Source organism: Mus musculus, chromosome 2 (genome assembly GCF_000001635.26).
Source record: "Mus musculus strain C57BL/6J chromosome 2, GRCm38.p6 C57BL/6J".
NCBI classification, from domain to species: Eukaryota; Metazoa; Chordata; class Mammalia; order Rodentia; family Muridae; genus Mus; species Mus musculus.
In genome coordinates, this window is record NC_000068.7 from 27,747,734 (window position 1) to 27,767,870 (window position 20,137).

Genomic DNA, 20,137 nt, shown 5'->3' on the forward strand with positions numbered 1-20,137 from the left:
TGGAGAGGAGGTCATCCAGGTCTCCACCTCGCCTGCTGCAGGAACCCAGAATGGAGAGAGGGGCATGTTGGCTGTCCAGGCAGGAACAGAATAGAGTAGGTTCACAGGAGCTGTTAGAGGTGGGTGGGAGGAGAAGGCACGCTCACTCTGTTGCTCCCACCTGAGGCTCTGCACTGGACCTGCTTCCCAGAGGTCAGCCTGCCCACCCCACTAGTTCTTTTCCTTCCATGAGAGCCAGGCTGCTCACAGCTATATGGGGGCTCTTGTCTGGGGTGTGAAGCAGGGTGGGCAGTCCCAAGGCCTGTGGCATCATGGAGGAAGGGGACCAAGCTATGGGCTGTGTGAGGTCGGAGTGCTTCTTGGCAGAGGCAAGGATGGAGAGCATGGGACATTGGGTGCCTTCACCTTTGCCCAGTGTGTCTCTGAGTGTGACTGTCTATTGCTGTGGATGACCACTGTCATCACCTCAGTGGTCACCTGTTTGTCACAGTCACCCATCCTGCCCCTGATCAAGAGAACGTCCTGTACTCTCCTGCGTACTTTTATACGTTGTTCCAGTGAATTGGTTTCTTCATTTTACTCCTCCTTCAGGCCCATTCCTACTTCTTCCAGGAAGCCTTCTTGGGTTTTCCCACATCTTAGACCACCATCGTCTTGAAATCCCCTGTTAGTATTCCTGTGACCCATCAGCTCCAGGAAAGGCCATCTGCCCTTAGCTCAGATGGGGTCTGGTGTATTTATATAATTAGCTGAGTGTGTTCAGGGTATACAGCCATCCTGGCAAGGGCCAGGCAGGTATTAGGCTGGCCCTAAGCATGTGGGGGATGTCCTAGGAACTGTGGGGCCGGCCAGCCCAGGTGACTGTCTCCTGTTTACAGCTGTGCAGGAGGAGCGGCAGCGGGGCAAGGACCGGAATGAGAACGAGGTGGAGTCCACCAGCAGTGCCAACGAGGACATGCCTGTAGAGAAGATTCTGGAAGCCGAGCTTGCTGTCGAGCCCAAGACTGAGACATACGTGGAGGCAAACATGGGGCTGAACCCCAGCTCAGTGAGTGTCAGATGCTCACCTGCCTCGGTTTCCCCTGTACTCACTCTCTTACCCTCCTGCTTCAACAACCAATGAACCCCCAGCCCTTTGGCTGCCTGGCCTTTGTCCCCAGCAGTGAGACCTCTGTCCAGCTGGGTGGCCCTGTGAGTGTGGGGATACGCCAGCCTTCCTGCTGGCCTTGCTTGTCTGGCCCATCCAAATACGCAGCAGGGTCACTGTGGGATCTCGGCATACATCACGGTGAGGCTTGAGCTCAGTGCAGGGGAGTCCTTCAGAGAAGCTATGTGGAGCTGAGCTTGGGCAGAGCCCTCTAAGCTCCCTTTCCCACACACTGCTACAAGAAGGTGCAGAGGCCAACAGGGAGGTGCTCATCGCTCGTGGGTGGCAGCTGTTGTGACGACTGTTGAAGCAGAAGTGTCTCTTGGCCTTCAGCTGTCACCCTCGAGCTGGCCACCTGTAGGAATGGCCTAGACAATCATCTTCCCTCGTTTCCCTGTGCCACCTGCCATCTATAGCTGTCGTAGCCTCCAGACAAGACCGGAGGGCCATAGTTCCCACTGCTGGTTCACCTCCTGGCTGCTCGCAGGATCTTAGTTTCAGATCTTTCTGGCTTCCATGCCTGTTCCTGGACTTTCACCTGAGCTCTTCCCCCACTGTCCCCTGCCCTGCTCCTGCTGTCACTTAGGGGCCATTGGCCGGTGTGGATGTGTTTGGGTGGGGTACTCCATTTGCCCAAGGCCCCAGTGACGAGGCTACAGCCATGTCCCGGATTGGAACAGGGCCTTGCACAAACCCACAGGCCTCATGTTGTCTCAAGCTCATAGCCCAACTATGTCTGCCTCATATGAGCTTTTTATTGACATCCTGACCTCATCTGGACCCTCATGTAGGCTTCAGATCTGGGACCAGAGTCCTGCCATTAACCACTGGACACCCAGTCCAGGTAGACCTTAAGGAAGTCCCTTTCGGCTTCCCCCTCTGAAGCAGACTTAGCTAGTCTTCTCTTGCATCTTAGTACCCTCGTCTCAGCCTGTGACTGTGGTGGACACAGAGTACCCATTCTTTTCCTCCAACTCCAGGCACAGGGCAGCGGTATAGTGAGCTATCCCAGGAGTCAGTGGGGTGACTGAGCTCTGTGTTGTCAGGAGCCTTGCCCTGTCCCAGGGGCTCGGGCATGTCTCTTCCTCTCTGTAGTCTGTGAGCGGAGATCCCCCCTTGCATATTTGTGAGGACCCGTGACCCAGTTCCTATTCCCCCACCCCCACCCTGTTACCCAGCATTCATCTGTCTAATCCCAGAGCTGCCTTACTGCAGACAATGCCTAGGGCCTTGCAGGTGGTCTTCCTTGGGGGACCCAATCCTGGCCGTGTGAAGATAGCTCCCAATGGAGGGAGACCACAGAAACCCTTGCCCTCTGGAACCTGCCCAGTGCTCTGGTTGGCATCTGTTCCCTAAGCCCTCTTCCCAGTCCTGGAAGGGAGAGGAGAGCAGCAGGACTCGGCTTTGTGGACTAGGGCCTGAGGGTGGTTGGCTGGGGTCTGAAGGGTGACTAGGGTTTTCCTTTATCAAGTAAGGCCATTGTTGGGAATGGCCTCAGACGTGGCCTTAGCTGTTCTTCCATGAGGGTTCAGGTCTTTAGAGCGACACTGTGGAAAGCCTGTGTGCTCCAGTGTCTTGTGACTGGCCTTGATCTACATACATGGACCTCTCAGGCAAGCTGAGGAGGATAGGCTGCACCTAGCCTCACAGATGGGCTGCTGGCTCCTCCGGGTCCTGCCTGGGTGGTCTTGTGACCACGCCTAGCTGGCAAGTGGTAGCTCATTAAATGTCTGCTGTGGAGTCTGCTGAGAGGAGTGAAGCTACAGTGGAACGGAACAGGGCAGGACCAGAGTACTCTCAGCCCTCCCTTCCAGACAGCCCTCCTGTGGGTGCCTGCTGGGTGTGGGCCCTCACACCTACGTGGCCCCTGCCTCCTTCTTTCCCGGCTCCTCTGCTCAAGCCTTGTGTCCAGTCCTGGCAGACAGCATGTGTGTACATGGCCGCAGAGGCCACAGTCAGCCCCGGAATAACTTTGAGCTCTTTTTCCCAATCATAGTAGTATTGTGACACTGGATTCAAGAGGGTGGCGGCCAGGGAGAAAGCTGAGATCACAGAGCTTGGGTGTGAGGCTTGTTGTCTTACAGTCCGGTCTATGCATTCTCCCAGCTGGCTTAGGGCCCTCACTGTCTCCTGTCTTGGGGCTGCCTCCCCAGGAGATGGCAGGGAAGGAATACATCCACGGAGCAGCCCCTTGTGGCTGAGAGGCAGAGCCAGGCTGCAGACAGACAGTCCCTAGTACCTGTGGTGCCGGGGCTCCACTGGCCTCTCAGGTTTGCTGAGGGTTGTGTGGCTGGGAGATGTCACCCATTCCTTTGGACTCTGTCCTGGGGACCATGGGCTGCCGTCCCCTGTCCTTGCAGCCCTGGGCTTCCCTGCAGCCAGGCCTGCCAGGCCAGTGATGGGAAGCTGATTTGTCAGTGCCTTTCACTGAGCGCTTCACGGGCCCTTCACACGGGGCTGGGTGTTTAGACTGAACGTCACTGCTGAGCAGATGGTTTCTGTCAGCTGAAGGAAGCCCTTTAAAGCCGACAGTTCTCTCCTTATCGGATGCTTGGCTACTTCTTTTTTCAAAATCAGGAGTCTTGTATCCTGTTCTTGGGTACTCTTGCCCACCACACCCTGAGGTCAGAGGCTGTGACCCTGGCCCACCCGACAGGGTAGGCTTCCCAGCCTACTGTAAGGCCCACCTGAGTTCCTCACCTATAACAAGGCCTGGGTGTTCCTCTTCTGGGCAGAACTTTCTAGAAGGCTTCTGGTGATATCACCTCTACCTGCAACTTGGAATCCGGACCAAGCAAAGACCAGTCCAGCCCCAAGCTTGTACTTGCATGTTTGATAGGACTTCTCACCTGGGTGGCTACTGCTACCTTTAGAGATGGGGTCTGGCCCTATCTCAGCTCCCTCACCTTCCTGTTAAATGGCTCCTTTTCCTCTTCCCCCAGCACCTGCTCTCAGGGGTGGGGAAGACCTGATAGGCTTCCATGGTACAGATTACGTTTCCTTCAGCCATTGAGCTGTGTGACCCTAGTCTGTCTTGATGGGCCCCAGTCAGGTTTTGGGCAGCGCTGACTCTTATCTTCCTGCCTTTCCTGATTTGGAGGTTCCCCAGGCCCCCTGACTTGGGACTCCTGCCAGCTTCAGGTCAGCCATGTCCTCTAATCTGCTTTTCCTGATAACATCCCTTCTGACTTACAGCCTCCTGCTTCTTCTGATGACCACTGCCTTGGTACTAGTCCCGCTCCAATAAGCCAGGGCTTCCTCCAGCCTGTTACTATGGTGGATCTCTTCTCAGAGTCCTTTCACTGTGCCAGGCCTCCGATGGTTTGGGATGCAGATCCTGGGACCCCACTCCATGGGTGTTTTGTGTGGGGTGAGGTGGCTCTGTCGGCTATCAGGTGTGAGGTTTGATCAATGTCCTTTCTCCGTTCTAGCCAAATGACCCTGTTACCAACATCTGTCAAGCAGCAGACAAGCAGCTCTTCACTCTTGTGGAGTGGGCCAAGAGGATCCCACACTTTTCTGAGCTGCCCCTAGACGACCAGGTCATCCTGCTACGGGCAGGTGAGTAGCCTGGGCAAGTGGCTGCTAGTGGATCAGTGGGCTCCTGCCCACTCCTGCATGCGGTATAGCGCTACCTTCCCCTTCCAGCTTAGAAAGTCAGTAAAGGGTCTCCTCGGCTGCCCGCCAGGTCTATGTGACCTCTGCAGCCGTGTCACCTTGGAAGCTTCAGGCTTTTTTCTGAGCAGAGGTCTTGATGCAAGTGTCTGGAGCATAAGAGTGTGTGTCTCTCATAGCCAAGGGGACTGTCGGGAAGGAGTGTAGCCTTGGAACTTGGGCTGAGGCTAGGTCTGTAGGCTGCCCTGGTCCTTATTGATTAACTGGGCATTGGGGCATGCTGACTGTTGCTCAGAGTCCACCAGGTCACCAGTAGGGGTGTTAGGATCGAGAGACTTAGATCGCCAACCTGTGGAGAGATGGGGATATATTGAGAATGTCACCTGCAACTCTTGCTCGCCACAGAACTGTGGTGACAGTTGACACTACCCCACTCCGGTGAAGAGCCCTGGAGACCATGCTGTCTCGAGGGGACTGAGTGCCCTGACTTGCTTTGGTTTTCTGCTTGCACCAAGGGCTCTCAGCCTCAGCCCACCCCAGTAGATACCATGAGCAGAGATGGTTCCCTGTTGTTTTGGAACCTATTTAGTTGGGGTGAGGCTCGCATGGGCACTGATCTTCCTAACTTCCCTTTGAAAAGACCTCTTGGTAGGTATGGGTTGCTGAGATGAACAAGATGGATCCTGCCATGTTTGCCTCTGCCTAGGTGGGCTTGTGGGATGGGGCATGTGAACACAGGACTTCTCTGAGGCTGGGAAGCACTGTTCAGGGGGAACTGCCACGGCTGTAGGAACTGCAGAGCCATCTGGCCTTCTCGCTTAACACAGGTGTCCCAGTGAGCACTTGCCACTGAGGCATGTCAACCCATGTAGAAGGGACAGCTCTAGGGTGGAGCCTCGGGTGACCTGCTCAGTGTGGGGCTCAGGTGCCTAGAAATGAGATGAGGCAGAATTGGCCCCACATATCCTTATGGGGACCCTGAGGTCACATTTCTGGGCGTGATCTCCCCTGTGGCAAGAAGCTTATCAGCAGGCCCCACTTCTCAAATGCTGACTGCTTCCATTTCCCATTGTAAAAGGGGTCGGTAGGCTTGGAGCCGGGATATGGGAACCACAAGGCTTGGGAAGTTTCTGGACCTGCTGAAAGGCTCCTGCCACCTTGTCAAGGAGCCCCTGGCTGTTTGTGCAGAGTTCTGTCTTCTCTCCCTCTTGAAGGCCCCTTTTTAGTGCTTTCATAGTAGCTCTGGTTGGTCGGTGCTGGGATGCATGGCACTAGGCCTGTGGTTCTAAGGTGGTCGTCCTCTCGGTACTCAACTCTCCTGGCATTCTGCATGCTCCAGACTGGCAGCAGTCACCTCATAGCTGTCACGGGGAAAGTCCTCAGGAGATCTCCCAGCTCCTCTGGGACACATGCATGCCCTCTTCATGTAAGAAAGAAGGTTCCATGCCCTGTGTTTGTTAGAGGGAGTCCTCGGGCAGAATTTCCCAGGCTGGTACATTGGTAGAATGTGTGCTTGCTAGAAGGAAGAGGCACTGCTCATGCTCAGGTGCTCAGGAATCTTCCTCCAGGTACACTTACTGGGGTCCCACTTTGAGGACCCTGACTTGAGTATGGCAGGAGATGAGTCTGGAGCATGCTGCTTCTGTGATCTGGCTGTGGGTGAGGGAAGGGACAGTGATGGGGTCATAGAAACAGCAGAGTGACCATATGCCTCACCCCTTCCCCAGGCTGGAACGAGCTGCTGATCGCCTCCTTCTCCCACCGCTCCATAGCTGTGAAAGATGGGATTCTCCTGGCCACCGGCCTGCACGTACACCGGAACAGCGCTCACAGTGCTGGGGTGGGCGCCATCTTTGACAGGTGGGCTGGGTGGCACTGTCTTTGATAAGTAGGCAGGGTAGGTACCATCTCAGATAGGTGGGATAGATGCCATCTTCAACGCATGAGTGGTGTAGCATCATCTTTGATGGTATATGGGTTGGGGACTGTCTTTGATTGGTAGGCTAAGTATGGATTGTATTCAACAGGTAGGTGGGGTGGGTGTCCTTTTCCATAGGTGGGCCATCCTGAATAGGTATGTAGTGGAAGGGGGCTACCTTTGACAGGTGGGGACAGGCCCCTTAATCTCTTTCTGCTCTGTTGGACATAGCCTCTGCGTAGAAAAGACATTAATGTAAAAAAATGCAGGCCAGACATATGGAGACTACTGTCTGTGGAGTGGAATATCAGGGGAGTTGAGGCCACAGGCAGCCCTCTTCCTTTGTGAGCTGAGTATCCCCAAGTATAACAAAAACAGATTATGCCACTGGTACGGTTTTATAAGTGTCAACATCTGGCACATCTCAGCCATGAGCACTGTTGTGATCCTGGGGTGAACTGTGCCCTGACCTATCACTGAATAACTGGTGTTTCTGATCTGCTGCTCCTTACAGCCCCAGCAGACCTGAGTCTAAGGCACCTCTGCATGTGCCTTAGCTGCTTTTTAGAAACATGCTCAAAGGAGCAGGCTGCCTGGAGTGCAGCCACATGCAGAGGCCACCTGGCCCCAGCCAGTTACGCTCCTGCAATGCCTGTCTTATATGCCTACCAGGTGAGGGACTGTGACTGCCTGTTTTATGTCTGGATGCCCAGCCTTCGTATATAGGCTAAGGGCCTGTGCCAGACCTCAGTGTTCTGGGGCCCTGGATGCCAGTCTCTGCCAGCTGAAGTTGGGGGCGCTGGGGCTGGTGCATAAGGCAGTGAGTGGGAATGAGCAGGCCCATAAGAAGAAGTGGGGTAGGGGCGAAGCAGGCGAGTCCCTGAGCTCCTGAAATTGGAGGTGAGCAGAGCCACCCACCAGTGCTCCGGGATAGCAAGGACAGTACACAGGCTGAGTTCTTCCCAGGGAAAGGCCAGCTGGAGCACACAGGCAGGTAAATGCTAACCTCAGCTCAGTACCAGGCTCTGTGCGGCAAGCCCTTGACAAGCTAACTTACAGGGCCACTCCGCAGGGGAAGGTATTGGAGCTTAGCCTATGGGGTCTGATTTTGGGAAATGTGAAGTGACAGTTCTGGGGGCTTGATGCTTTTATCTTCTGGGGACGCGAAGTGCTAGTTGGAGAGGCCCTCGCTTATCCTTGCTGTCAAAGCGAGTGGACTGTGAAGTCTGATTCTTGGTGGCAGGGCTCCTCCTTGCCGCTGAGGTCAGAGAGACTCTGGTTCAGGTGGCTGACGGCAGAGTGGAGCCTAGGATTCTTCCAGACTCCGTACATGTTGAATGGGCTAAGGACACTTGAAGGTCCTTTGGAGGGGTCCCTATCTTGCTGAGGAAGCTATGTGATATCTGCTGATGAAAAATGACTCCCACCAAGAGGCTTTGTCCCAGGGAAAAGTCTAACCTGGAGCTAAAAGAAACAGCTCTGAGTGCAGGGCGACCTTGACTAGCCACGAAGTGGGAGGTCTCGTCTCAGCTCTCCTTGGCTTATCAATCTTGGGGTTCCTCCTCTGGTCTCAGATTCCCAGAATGCACTGGGGGAGTGGAGGACCCCATCTTCCACAGGACTGTGAGGTCACATTGATGCTCACTTCCTGTGGACTTGGCCAGGCCCAGAGCTTTCAGTCATTCTCGGTCCGTCCTGGGCTTCACGCGTCCAGTGGATCCTCCTCGGTGGGGCTCTGGTGAGGATGTGTCTAATGTGGACTTTGGCACCTGCCTTTTCCTGCAGGGTGCTAACAGAGCTGGTGTCTAAGATGCGTGACATGCAGATGGACAAGACGGAGCTGGGCTGCCTGCGAGCCATTGTCCTGTTCAACCCTGGTACGGTCCTCCTGCCTCCCACCTGGCCAAGAGCATGCGAGTCTTCCCAGCTGCTCTGCGCCATGCTTTGACCTTCAGGGCCCAGTGTCCACATTACAACAGACACCAATCTCCTGCCTCCACTTGTCTGGAGATGTAATGGAGAGGCTCAAGTGGCACTCTATGCGGCCAGAGTAGGCACTTGACATTAGTGCTCTCCAGCTGAGCCTCGTGGGCTCTGCTGTCCACAGTGGTCTAGTGTTAGAGTGAGCTCCCAGGATGGGGTTGGTGGTCAGTTGGTCAGTCCATCTTGTTAGGTGTCCTGAGGGTAGCTAACTTGTCTCAGGCCTTGGCTTCAAGGATATTTGGGGACAGGGCAGAGCAGCCTCTTGAGGACAGCAAATCTTTTTGGTAGCTCTGGAGCTGCAGTGTTCAGGGCCTCCAAGCTGTTGCTGTCACAGAGGCCGAGACTGTCTTCTGTGTGGGAGGCTGTGGTGTGAAGAGTGGCCCAGGCCTGTGCTCACAGCACTGGGTTGGTGGCAGATGCCACTGGTGGCCAGTCCACATGGTGATGGGAGCACACAACTGAGAGCGTGGAATTCTTCCTGGGGAGAAATTCAGGGATTCAAGAGATGGCTGTGGGCTTGTGGGTGGCTCTGACTAGGCTCCAGGAAGCCGCGGAGGCTGGAGCACTCGCTGCCGCAGGGTATGCATGGGCTTCTGTATTTGAAAGTCCATCCTTGTCTGCCAGGGGAGGGGTTGAATATGGGTTGGAAGCTTGGCTGACGGGGCTCACCAGCCCTGCACATGGTGAGTAGAAAATATGGGGGGACAGGGATATAGGCTTCTACCCCAGATAGCTCATTCCTGAGCCAACCTGATAGTTTCTCAGGTTAGGTCTGAGTGGTCTGGCTGGAGGCATGGTGAACCAGGGAGGCCTCAGCTGGGGCTCCGAGGGATAGGGAGGGACTGTCAGGGACTAGATCAGTTGAAGGTGTCTTGTGTATTCTAAAGAGCTCCCAGACCCCAAAGTGCCCTCAGCATTCTTACTGGTACACTGTGCCCTGATGGTGTTAATGACTATGGCTGTGGTTTTTCTCTAGCCTGTATTGTGGCCAGTGTTTAGGCGCTGAGGAGGGGTCTCCTGGCTCATGGTATGGGGAGATCCTCAGGGAAGGGCTTACAGCTTTCTTCCTGTCATTGGGACCAGGCCCAAGGGCAGTGAGAGGATTGGTTATCTCTCATGACCACCTGGAGAAAGATGGGGAAACTAAGTCCCTGAATGACAAGGTACTGGTTTAAGGTCACTTGACTTTCAAGTGGCCGAATGGAGACATAATATGACTCTAGAACACCCATCCTCCTGGTCTGGGAGCTATGGGTCTGCAGGGCAGCCATATCTAGTTGTGTAGCATGCACACTCTCTGCTATGCTTGCATGTGGATAGGAGATAGTCTGGGGGCTCTGACCTGAGGCTATTTTTCTCTACAGACTCTAAGGGGCTCTCAAACCCTGCTGAGGTGGAGGCGTTGAGGGAGAAGGTGTATGCGTCACTAGAAGCGTACTGCAAACACAAGTACCCTGAGCAGCCGGGCAGGTGAGCCCCGCCTCCATCTTGGACAGCCCCCTGCCTCTACCCTTGGGCTCAGCCACACATCTCCAAAGCCCTCTGTATGCCACAAAACAATGGTGTCCTCCTTAAACCAGCCTGGGGTGCTTTTCAGGCTTTGAGCAGGAGCTAGGCAGCCCTTGGACTCATGAGCTCTGAGGACTACCCACTTCCCCCTATACCCAGTTGAGATAATTGATCCATTTCTTAGTGCACAGTAGGTCCTTGCTATTTACGAGTATGAAGCCTTATGTTCTTCACCTGTTACGTGACCTGGAAATGCCAGCACAGCGTAGGTGCTGTACAGTTGTGCATAATACGTGGCTGAGACTGGAGAACACATTCTTTCTGCTGGCCTAAGGAAGACTGGCATCTAGTCATGTTCAGTGCTGGGTGCACAGTCTAGTGTTAGGCACACAGTAGGTGTCCAGGAGAAATGGTGTTTTCCAAGGATTCAGTTCTGCTTCTTCTTGCAGTCTCCCAGTGTGCAGGCTAGGTGTGAGTGGAATAGTGGAAGACCGGGGAGATGGGCACACTAACCAATCTCGTTGCCTGGCACACACATGGTTAACTGTCCACACTGCTGTTTAGCCCTCATCTGGTTTGGTTTAAAGTGAAACTTCCCGGAGGAGGACAGGAGGGTGGCAGCGGCTTGTTTTTCCTGGCTTCCTGCCTTAGCCCATCTCGCCAGCTCAGCAGAAAACAGCCTGTTCTCTGGCACCTCTCCAGCCTCCAAGCTACGCTTGTGCCTTTAAACTGAGGACTGCGGGGCAGCCAGCCACAAGGCTTCCTCCCTGGAAATGAAAGACATTGTTAATAATTAATGAGGCCCAGAGCCCCCTCCAGTATATAGGGAGGCCCTGAGCAGACACAGAGGTCACACGTGGGACCCCAGGTCCTGTCCCCACACCACACTGTCCTCTCTTGTCTGTCCACCTTCCATGAGTTCTCAGATTCCTTTCCCATGCCTATCGGTCTTTTGCCCAGGAAACATTCCAGGGGTAAAGGAACCCAAAGGCCTCTGCGGTCCTCTCCAGGGAGGTGCTCCTGCTGAAGCAGGGGATCTCCCAGCTCACTGCTGGCTCCACTGTCAGTCACCCCGAGTACCATGCGTGTGACTGACTACCAGTCAGGCTGCCCACAGAGCTTCCTGGTGCCTCTTCCTAGGACATGCCCCACTGCCTCTAGCGAGACAGCCGCTCTTGCAGAGGCCTCTCCGATGCACAAAACATGTTCATGCTCTTACCTGCCGAAATTTCTATCAAGGCTCCCCGTTGCCCGTGGAGCAAGCCCACACTCGTAACTGCTCTCCCAACCCCTGCCAGGCCTGTCCTGGCCGACAGTAGTCAAGCATTGGCTCTTCCTTTCATTTTAGGATCTTGATGCAACTCAGCCTGCTGCACCCCTGCCGCACCCCCACTCCACCCCTGCCACTCCTCTGCCCCTTGTGCTCTTTTGTCTCCAAGGAGCCTCCTTTCTCTAGTCCCCACTTCTTCCTGGAGCATCAGTTTAGGCAGTTTCCTCTGCAGACCAGGTTCTGGTCCCAGGCACTGGGCTTGGCTGGTCTCCGGGGAAGTTACAAGTCACCAGGTAGAGCAGGGAGCACTCCGAGGGGAGCATTCCCTGCCTCCTGGCCTGTCCTTACTCTCTCCTGTCCTGCAGGTTTGCCAAGCTGCTGCTCCGCCTGCCTGCACTGCGTTCCATCGGGCTCAAGTGCCTGGAGCACCTGTTCTTCTTCAAGCTCATCGGGGACACGCCCATCGACACCTTCCTCATGGAGATGCTGGAGGCACCACATCAAGCCACCTAGGCCCCCGCCGCCGTGTGCCGGTCCCGTGCCCTGCCTGGACACAGCTGCTCAGCTCCAGCCCTGCCCCTGCCCTTTCTGATGGCCCGTGTGGATCTTTGGGGTGCAGTGTCCTTATGGGCCCAAAAGATGCATCACCATCCTCGCCATCTTTACTCATGCTTGCCTTTGGCCCAGGGCCATAGCAGAGCTGGTGTGACACCTGGCCAGCTCCTGCCCTACATCAGGCTCTAAGGCTATGCTGCTGTCACCCCGAGGGTCGTGGGGTTCGTCATGGGGCCTTCAGCACCTGGAGCTGCAAGAGCTGGGAAAAGGGCTTGTTCTGGTTGCTGGTTGCTGTCGCTGGTTCTCGACATCCCACATGGCACCTCTGTTTGGAGTGCCCCATCTTGGCCTGTTCAGAGTCCTGGTACCCAGTTAGGGTGGGAATCCACCTGGGATCAAGAAGGAGCAGGTGGGGCAGGCCGTATCCTCCTGGGTCATAGCTAACCTATAAAGCCTCTTTCCAAAGATGCCCTGAGATATCACTCCAAGCAGGATTCTGGGACCACCTTGAGGCTGCGTGGGCTGGAGGTCCTCTGTCATGTCCCCCAGTTGACCAGTTCCTTTTTATGTCATCGTCCCTCTTCATGTCTCACCAATCCAGGGTTAGCCAACTATAGTAGCCTGGCTTTTCCCTATCACAGATCTTCCTTTCTGGTCTTCAAGATGGCACCACCAATCATCCTGGAGGGCTGCCCTGGCTCACGTAGAGTGGGGTTTCCACTTCAGTGGTCCTGTGGGACACTGGGCATCCTGAGGCTCAGGGAGGAGAGGAGGGCTGTTGTCTGGTTTTGGGGAAGGTGGCCTGAGGGACTTGGAGCTGAACCATGAAGGCATGGCAGGTGGCTGTCCTGGTGTGACTGAGTCAACAGGCTCTGTGTGGGACTCTAGCATGGGCCCTTTCTCGGACTGGCCACTTCTGTTAGAATCCTGACAGACAGGGACTTTCTGGGACTTCTTTTGGAATGGTGGTGTCTGTGGACAGTGTTTGCTCAGAATCTGACCCAATGGTTCTGTCATGCCTGCTCAGGTGGCTGGCTGCAGACTCAGGCTTCAGCCCTGTCCCATGTGGCTCTTGAGTGTGCCTCTCCAGTTGACCAGCCTTGTTTGCACTGTGGAGCCTCCTTGGGTGTCAGTCTTCATGATCTAGTCTCAGACTCCAGGGCCCAGGCTTGTCAGGAGCAGGTGCCTTAGTGGGTGTGGCCATACTGCCTCCCCTGTAGCTGGTCTCCCATGAGGTAGGAGGGAGAAGGTCCTCACAAAACAGACCACCTAGGGGATTGGACCTAGAGGTGGTGGGTGGGAGGGTCCAGTTTCCTGGGCTCTGCGGGGAAGGACACATTGCTTTTCCATCTTTTCAAAATCCTAAACCATAACCGGCAGAGGCACCCATAAAAGATTCCAGAAACATCTTCCCTGTATCCCTTCTCTCCATGTAGTGGCATGGGAGCTGACCGTGGAGACAGCACGGTTCCCAGGACCCGCTGGCTGCCCCTTTCCTAGGCTTTGCTAGAAAATCCGTACAGCCTTTGGGGCTAGTAGCATCAGGCGGAGGAGCGGATTCCCTAGTCCATACCCAGCACCGTGCCTTCTGCAGACCCCCCTCTTCCATTGTTCATGCCAGCCCCATTCCACACTGTACCCTGTCCCTCTGAGCCACAGAGAATGCACAGTGGCTCCAGCAGAGGAAGTCCTGGGGCTGAGCCATGTCTGGGCTTGGCTGGCTGTCAGGCACTGGGGCCTTGGCCGAAAGCCCCACTGGCCCACATAGCCTTACCTGCCACTGCTTGTCACTATAGATTCCCTGGTGAGCTTCCTGCTCCTTTGGCCTCATTGTCACTGTCATGGGGGCAGTGTTGCTTGTTTGCAATGGTGGTGTGGGCGTGGTGTCACTAAGGAGAAAATTGGAGCTTCATTTAACCAGACCTTCAGTCGTGTTACCAATTTGGCTCAATTAAGGTGATTGTAATTATTATTGTTATTATTTTGGTGGAACAATCTTTAATTTTCTAAAGATAGCTCTAACATCAGCTCATTAGCCACCCTGCGCCCATCCCCACCTCAACCTGATTGGATTGTTGCCACCAATGGTCATGTGACTTCCACATTGCAGCTTCTGGGCCATATTCCTCATGTGTGTCACCACCCTGCTTGGAGATTCATCTGGGGCTCCTGTGGCCGAGAAACGAAGATGACCACAGGGCCTGTGGCAGCTGCTGGCCTGTGTCACCCTGAAACAGTCACTGGGGGAATTTGGCCCCCACGCCCTCAATTTTCCAAATTACAGCATCCCCAGGATCCTGGGCAACTTGGTGACAGTGCCAAGAGACACCCAGCCCCCCTCCCCTGGCATCCCAGGATACCTGGCGAAAGCAGGCAACCAATGGCTAGTCATCTGCTGTCCCCGTTGTAGAACTGGGGCTTGTGACCGGGTCTCCATGCACACGTGTATGGTGTGAACACATGTGCTATACAGAGACTGCCCACTGACGACGGGAGATGCGGCACAGTTACTGGTGTTTTGTGTTCTTTTTAATCAAGACTTTCCCATTTTCCTGTACATTTGCTTCTCGTGAGCAAGGACCTGAGGTCCCCTTCTGTGGGGAAGTCGGGCTCTGGGGACTCTCTGGAGGCAGGGGATGCATCTATTTTCAGATGCTTCAGGGCTGGAGTGCCCTGAACTCTAGCCATGCCTTAGCTGGGATGTGCGGCCACCATGGGGAGGAGGCCGCGTCCGCAGGGAGTAAAGATAGAGGAATGTTTAACGCACCGGGAAGGGTAAATGAATCTATTTTTGTACAAATGTAATTTTATCCCTCATGTAAACTGGATGGCATGGTGGGGGACCTATTTTGTTTCTGCTTTGAGTGTCAAAAACTGTTGGGACACCCTGACGCTGAGACAGCAGAGGAGGCGCTTACCAGGCGGCTGAAGGCGTGAGAACAGCACAGACAGACACTTCCTTCGGTGGGAGGGGGGCCGCACGGGCAGGGTTTCCTTCCCCTTCTTGGTGATTTGAACAGCCCTGCTCTGTCCTCGGTGCCTGCCTGCCTGCCTGCCTGCCGGCCTCTGACTGTGAACTGACTCCCCACGGAACTACTCACTGGGACATTGTGGTGCAGACGCCGGGGGGTTGATGAACAGCAGTCTCAGGATTATAGAAAAGAAACAACAACATGAGAGGAGAGACAAATATGAGCGTTTCAAAATATATCTCCATTCGGTTCTCATCTGTCCTGTGTTGGGGAGTCCGATCTGGGGGGTTGCAGACTTCTGGGGCAGTGGGAGTGGGAGGTCCTGTGGTCAGCTCCAGTCCCCAGCTTCCTTGGGAGGGTCTTCTCTTCCATGTCTGCTGTGCTGTGAAGCTCTCCCCTGGGGCCCCTTTGAGGCCTGCACAGAGCCATCCCCAATCTGTGTTGCTACCTGCCCAGCCCTGGCTTTCCTGCACCCAGCTTCTACTTCTGTGCTAGCTAGAGTGGGCAGGAGGTTCACACGGAGGGACTCAGATACGTGATGTCATCTAACTGCCCGATTAATTACAGGTTAACAATGCCCCATCTGTGCCATCTTGTGATAAATGCCCTTTGTCTCCGTGCTGTCTGCAGGTCGGGCTTCATCTGACCCCAAGTTTGGTGACACTGCCCTGTCATCTCACGCCCCTCTCTGCTGATGGGTTCACTCCTGGGAGAAACTGGGTACTAGTCTGAGGCTGGGAGCAATGGGACCCGAGGGGCCTTGTGATGTTGGACAACTGTTTCTAGCTGTGGCCAGCAGCCTGCAGAGCCAGTCTGCTGATTTCCCAGGCTAGGAGCGTTCTGTCACAGTACACTTCATACGTTTCACTGAAATACCCTGTGTATTTCCCCCTTGGCTGCAGAGGGCAACGGGAAGCTGAGCCCAGACTTCATACTGCTGTTCCCACTTCCTCAGGCACAGAGGAAAAAAACAAAACCCCAAAACAAAAAACTTCGGTTCCCTGAAATAGCCTTCCTTCCACAGGTCCCCAGTTAGTGAGACTTTGCAAGGTACAGTTTCTCTTCTTTACTCAGAGGGTCTTTGTCCTGAGCCAGGCCTTCCCCTGGCTAGAGCCAGTGTCAGCCCCAGGTTCAATGTGGACTTTTGGCAGTCCAAAGGTAGGGGACCTGGAGGGTCTCTGAATTGCTGAGCTGTCTACCTGATGCCTCTGCGTGAGTCCAGCCCTCTGCCAGCCCACTTCAGCCCTTTTGTGATTTAATTTTTGTGCCCAAGGCTCAAGCTGGCCCGCTCCTTGGTCTGGAAAGAGGGTCATCTCTGAGGAGTGGCCACTTGGCTTCTGTACTTGGTGCTGACTCACCGTGCGTTACAAGCTAGGTCGGTCCTCTGTTGGTCCTAACCCTTCTACAGAAGTCAGAAAGGACAAGGGACCCTGTGAGAGGCTTCAGGTTAGGGCAGAGAGCAAGGGGACAACAACTGTAGAAAGGACAGTTCTCAGGGCCCTTGGTGCTGGGTTTTAGTGACCCACGGTTAACGGGATGAGAAGGCACTGAGGGAGGCCAGTCTGGGTGGGGTCTCCCTGGGGTGGCACATGGGTCTGATCACCTCCAGGGACATAGGACTGCAGAGTGCTCCACCAGCTGAGTAGACCCAGGCTGCTTGCCGGCATCACTTGGCAACCTGGTCTAAGGCCTCCTTGCTGCCTCTGGTTGCCATGGCAATGCCTGCTCAGGGCAGTCCCTCTGGACCAGAGATGCTGGGCTTGATAAGTTTATCAGCAGTAGAATCAGGCAGCGGCAGGCTGAGCCAGCCTCTAGGCCTGTGTAACCTGAGAGGCCAGGGTGGGGGTAGGGCCTCAGGTCTGGGGACACATGATGTTTGCATGGAATATCACCAAGCCCCCGTTTTCTTTCTCTGGTCTTATGCCCAGTACCAGGAGCCAAGGGGAAGGAAAGAACAGACCTACCCATCAGCAAGCAATAGTGCTAACGTGAGTGTGTGTAGTGGTGGTAGTATAGTGGGCACATCTTGGAGCAAATGGGGCTAGCCTTGTCTCAGGGCCTGAGGACAGCAGTGCCATGCAAGTGCTAATGTGTGTCAGGAAAGTCGGGCAGGTAGGGGGTCAGAGCATTGAGGGAGTCAAGAGAGGTGGCAGCTCAGAGGGGAGTGCATCCTGGCTGACTCCAGAGAGTGAAGCAGACGGTCAGCTGATGCAGAGGCCCTCAGAAATGCCAGGAGAAGCTCTGAGGGCTTGAAGATGAAGGCCCAGCTTGCCAGTACTTGAAGAACCCTGGGGGCAAAGAAGCTACCTGGAGTGCTGTGCTAATATGGATGAAAAGTCTGAGGCTGTGGAGGCTGTCCTGGGTGGCCCAAGATTGACCGCAGCAGCAGCAGTTCTCAAATGTAGGGTAGCACTGCCCCCTGCTGGAGATATTTGCACAAGGCTGATTCCTTCCAGGACCTTCTGGTTCCTCCTAAGGCCTTGTGCTCTGCAATATACTCTATCCCCCCATGATTAGAATACTCCTAGTCCCAAGGCAGACAATTCACCATGCTGACAAGAGCAGGGCTCGGCAGGGTTGTAGCATCTGGAACATTCACCAGGACCTGGGGAATGCGCAAGGTTAGGCTCCTATCACCAGTGCTTGATTGGCAGCAGAGGCAAACCTTGGGTCTATTTCCCCATCTCTGCTAAGGACAGGATCCCCATGCCCAGGGCCCTGATATCAAGAGTCCTGGTCACGTGGGAGAAGATCTTCAGGTACCACTGCTGTAAAGAGGCTCTAATGCTGGCACTGAGGTAGGGCAGTTTGGATTCAGATACCAGCCTTGAGACCCACCTTGAAGACTGGGGCTGAGGGCCCAGGTCCCAGGAAAAGGCACCATCCCTTGCTTACTGGAAGAAGGCAACTCTACTGGCACCAATGCACCCTCAAAGGTGAACAGTGAGTGTCAGAGCTGCCTGAGGAGGTCAAGTAAGAGGAAAGCTTGGAGCTGTGAGGAAACTATAGCTTCTCTCCTTCTCTCCCCCTGCCTCCATCCATCCCTTCTTCCCTCTCTTTTCTCTTCCTGTCTTCCCCTCCCTCCCCTTCCCCCCTCCCCTCTCCCTCTCTATATCCTTGTTATCTCTCCCTCCCTTTTTCTCCCTCTCTCTCCCTCACTCCCTTCTTCCCTCTTTTCCTCCCTCTCCCCCTCTTCCCCTTCCTTCCCTTTCCCCCTCTCCTTTCCCTCTCTCACTCCCTCCATCCCTTCTTCCCTTTCTTTTCCTCCATTTCCCTCTCTTCCCCTGTCCCTCCCTTCTATTTTCCCTTTATCTCTCACTCCCCTTTGCTTTCCTCCCTCTCTCCTTCCTTCCCTCTATCTCCCTCCCTCTGTCCCTTGTGTCTCTTTTCTCTCCCTCTCTTCCCCCTCCTTCCCCTCTTCTTCTTTCTCCCTCCCTTCTGGCCCTCCTTTTATCTCTCACCCCTGTCCTTCCCCCTCTTTTTTCCTCTCTCCCTTCTTTCATCCATTTATGCAATGTTCTTGCCACCTTCTGCTCATCTATCTTTCTGTTTATCCAAATGCTCGCCCACTGTCTACCCAGCTGTTCTTCTACTCTTCCATATGTTCACTCAACCATCCATACATCTGTCCATCCATCTTTCCATCTATTGGCTCTCTGTCTGGACATTTCCTAGGCTCGGGTCCCATCCTGAGGGGGCTTTATCTGTCCCTCCTGGACAGGAAGGCATCATCGACCGGAATCCCTAAGACTCTAGGTTGCTTTCCTCCTGGCCTTGTCACCATTAAGTGGTGTGACTGATGCTGTCAGACCCACAATAAGAAACCAGCTCCAATGTCCTAGGTGCTGAAAGATGAGGGAGCCCTGTCCTCTGGAGCAGATGGCTGGAGCATCACTTTCTATCTGTCTTCCTATTGTCAGCAGCTGTCAGTGTGTGGTCCAGCTTGTGTAGGGGGCAGTAGTACCCCATGCCCTGGTGTGAGAGTCAGGAAGCCAGGTCTGGGACTCAAGCCCAGCTCATGAAAGCAGACAATATTGTTTCCCTGGCTTCAGACTCCCACCTGTGGGTGCTGTCAGACCTGGCACAGTTACTGTATCCTATGGGACACAATCACAAGGATAGTTATCCAAGAGCTCAGACTAGAAATTGTCCAAGAGAAAGGATCACTATGGGTCAGCTGGCAGCTGGCAGCTGGCAGGCCTCTGCTCCCAGGCCGGTGCTCTGGATGAAATCAGGCGTAGGCCAGCCTTGGTGGACCTCACAGCTCTGGGGATGGAGCTACACACTCAGAGCCCACAGCCCAAGGCTGGGTCTGTTCAGAGTCAAACATGGAGATGGACGGAAGGAGTGCAGGAGGCTTCAGGATAGGCAAGACGCACAGCTGCAGTAGCCACTGTCCTGATGCTGCAGGCCTTGGTGTGTGTGTGTGTGTGTGTGTGTGTGTGTGTGTGTGTGTGTGTGTGTAGGTGTGTGTGTTACACACTCTAAATTCCCAAGATGCACTTGAGGATTCAGAAAGAAGAGAGGCTGTTGCCACCAGAGGCTTCCAGTAGTCCCACTGGATGATGTAGGCCTGAGGCAAACAGGTTTTGAGGGCTGAAGATGGTCCAGCAGTCACCATCCATGCCATGCACCCTGCAGGCTTGAAAACTTATATCTACCACAAACCTTGCCAGGGAACACTGATAACACCTTTCCCTAATAACTCTAAGCTAGAAGTGACAAAGATGTCCTTTGATGACACTCCCCCCCCCCCCCGTACCATGCCATGCTGCTCAGCAATAAATGGGCGGGGTTAGGGGCACCCTAAACATACATGGAAACATCCTAAATGCTTCACACGATGGGAAGATCAAGGAGAGCCCTTCTTTGAGTGTTCTTGGGGGCTCCGCTGAGAGGAAGGCAGAGTTGGTGAAAGCCAGGGTTCTTTTGTAGAGCAGTAAAGTTATTCTGGGCTATCCAGGGTCAGTGGGCTCTTGTCAGCACCTCAGAGGCTTTTGGCATCATGAGGCAACCCACTGCACACAGGAGGTGAGGGTCTTCCAGGGTGGAGGTGGAGGGAGGACATGGTTAGCCTGTGTCATAGGAGTGAGCCTTCTGAAGGGCAAGACAGCTGCCTGGTGGCTTGGCAGAGGGGAGGGTGAACCAGCGGAGGTCAAGAGGGTCAT

At 54.7% G+C, this 20,137-nt stretch overlaps 1 protein-coding gene across 5 annotated transcripts in view; it reads left to right on the top strand.

The window, feature by feature from the left end:
• Rxra (retinoid X receptor alpha) overlaps nt 1–15,586 on the top strand; it is an 86,875-nt gene extending 71,289 nt beyond the window's left edge. For 3 of the 5 annotated variants that reach the window (NM_011305.3, NM_001290481.1, NM_001290482.1), the window contains exons 5-10: nt 879–1,048; nt 4,579–4,708; nt 6,490–6,622; nt 8,466–8,557; nt 10,028–10,133; nt 11,808–15,586. In NM_011305.3, the coding sequence (NP_035435.1) occupies nt 879–1,048; nt 4,579–4,708; nt 6,490–6,622; nt 8,466–8,557; nt 10,028–10,133; nt 11,808–11,955 (779 nt within the window). In that variant the 3' untranslated portion in view covers nt 11,956–15,586. The remainder of the gene's footprint in view (nt 1–878; nt 1,049–4,578; nt 4,709–6,489; nt 6,623–8,465; nt 8,558–10,027; nt 10,134–11,807) is intronic. The other 2 variants (XM_006497805.1, XM_030248867.1) reach the window with 1 other exon arrangement.
• The last annotated feature ends 4,551 nt before the right edge of the window (nt 15,587–20,137 follow it).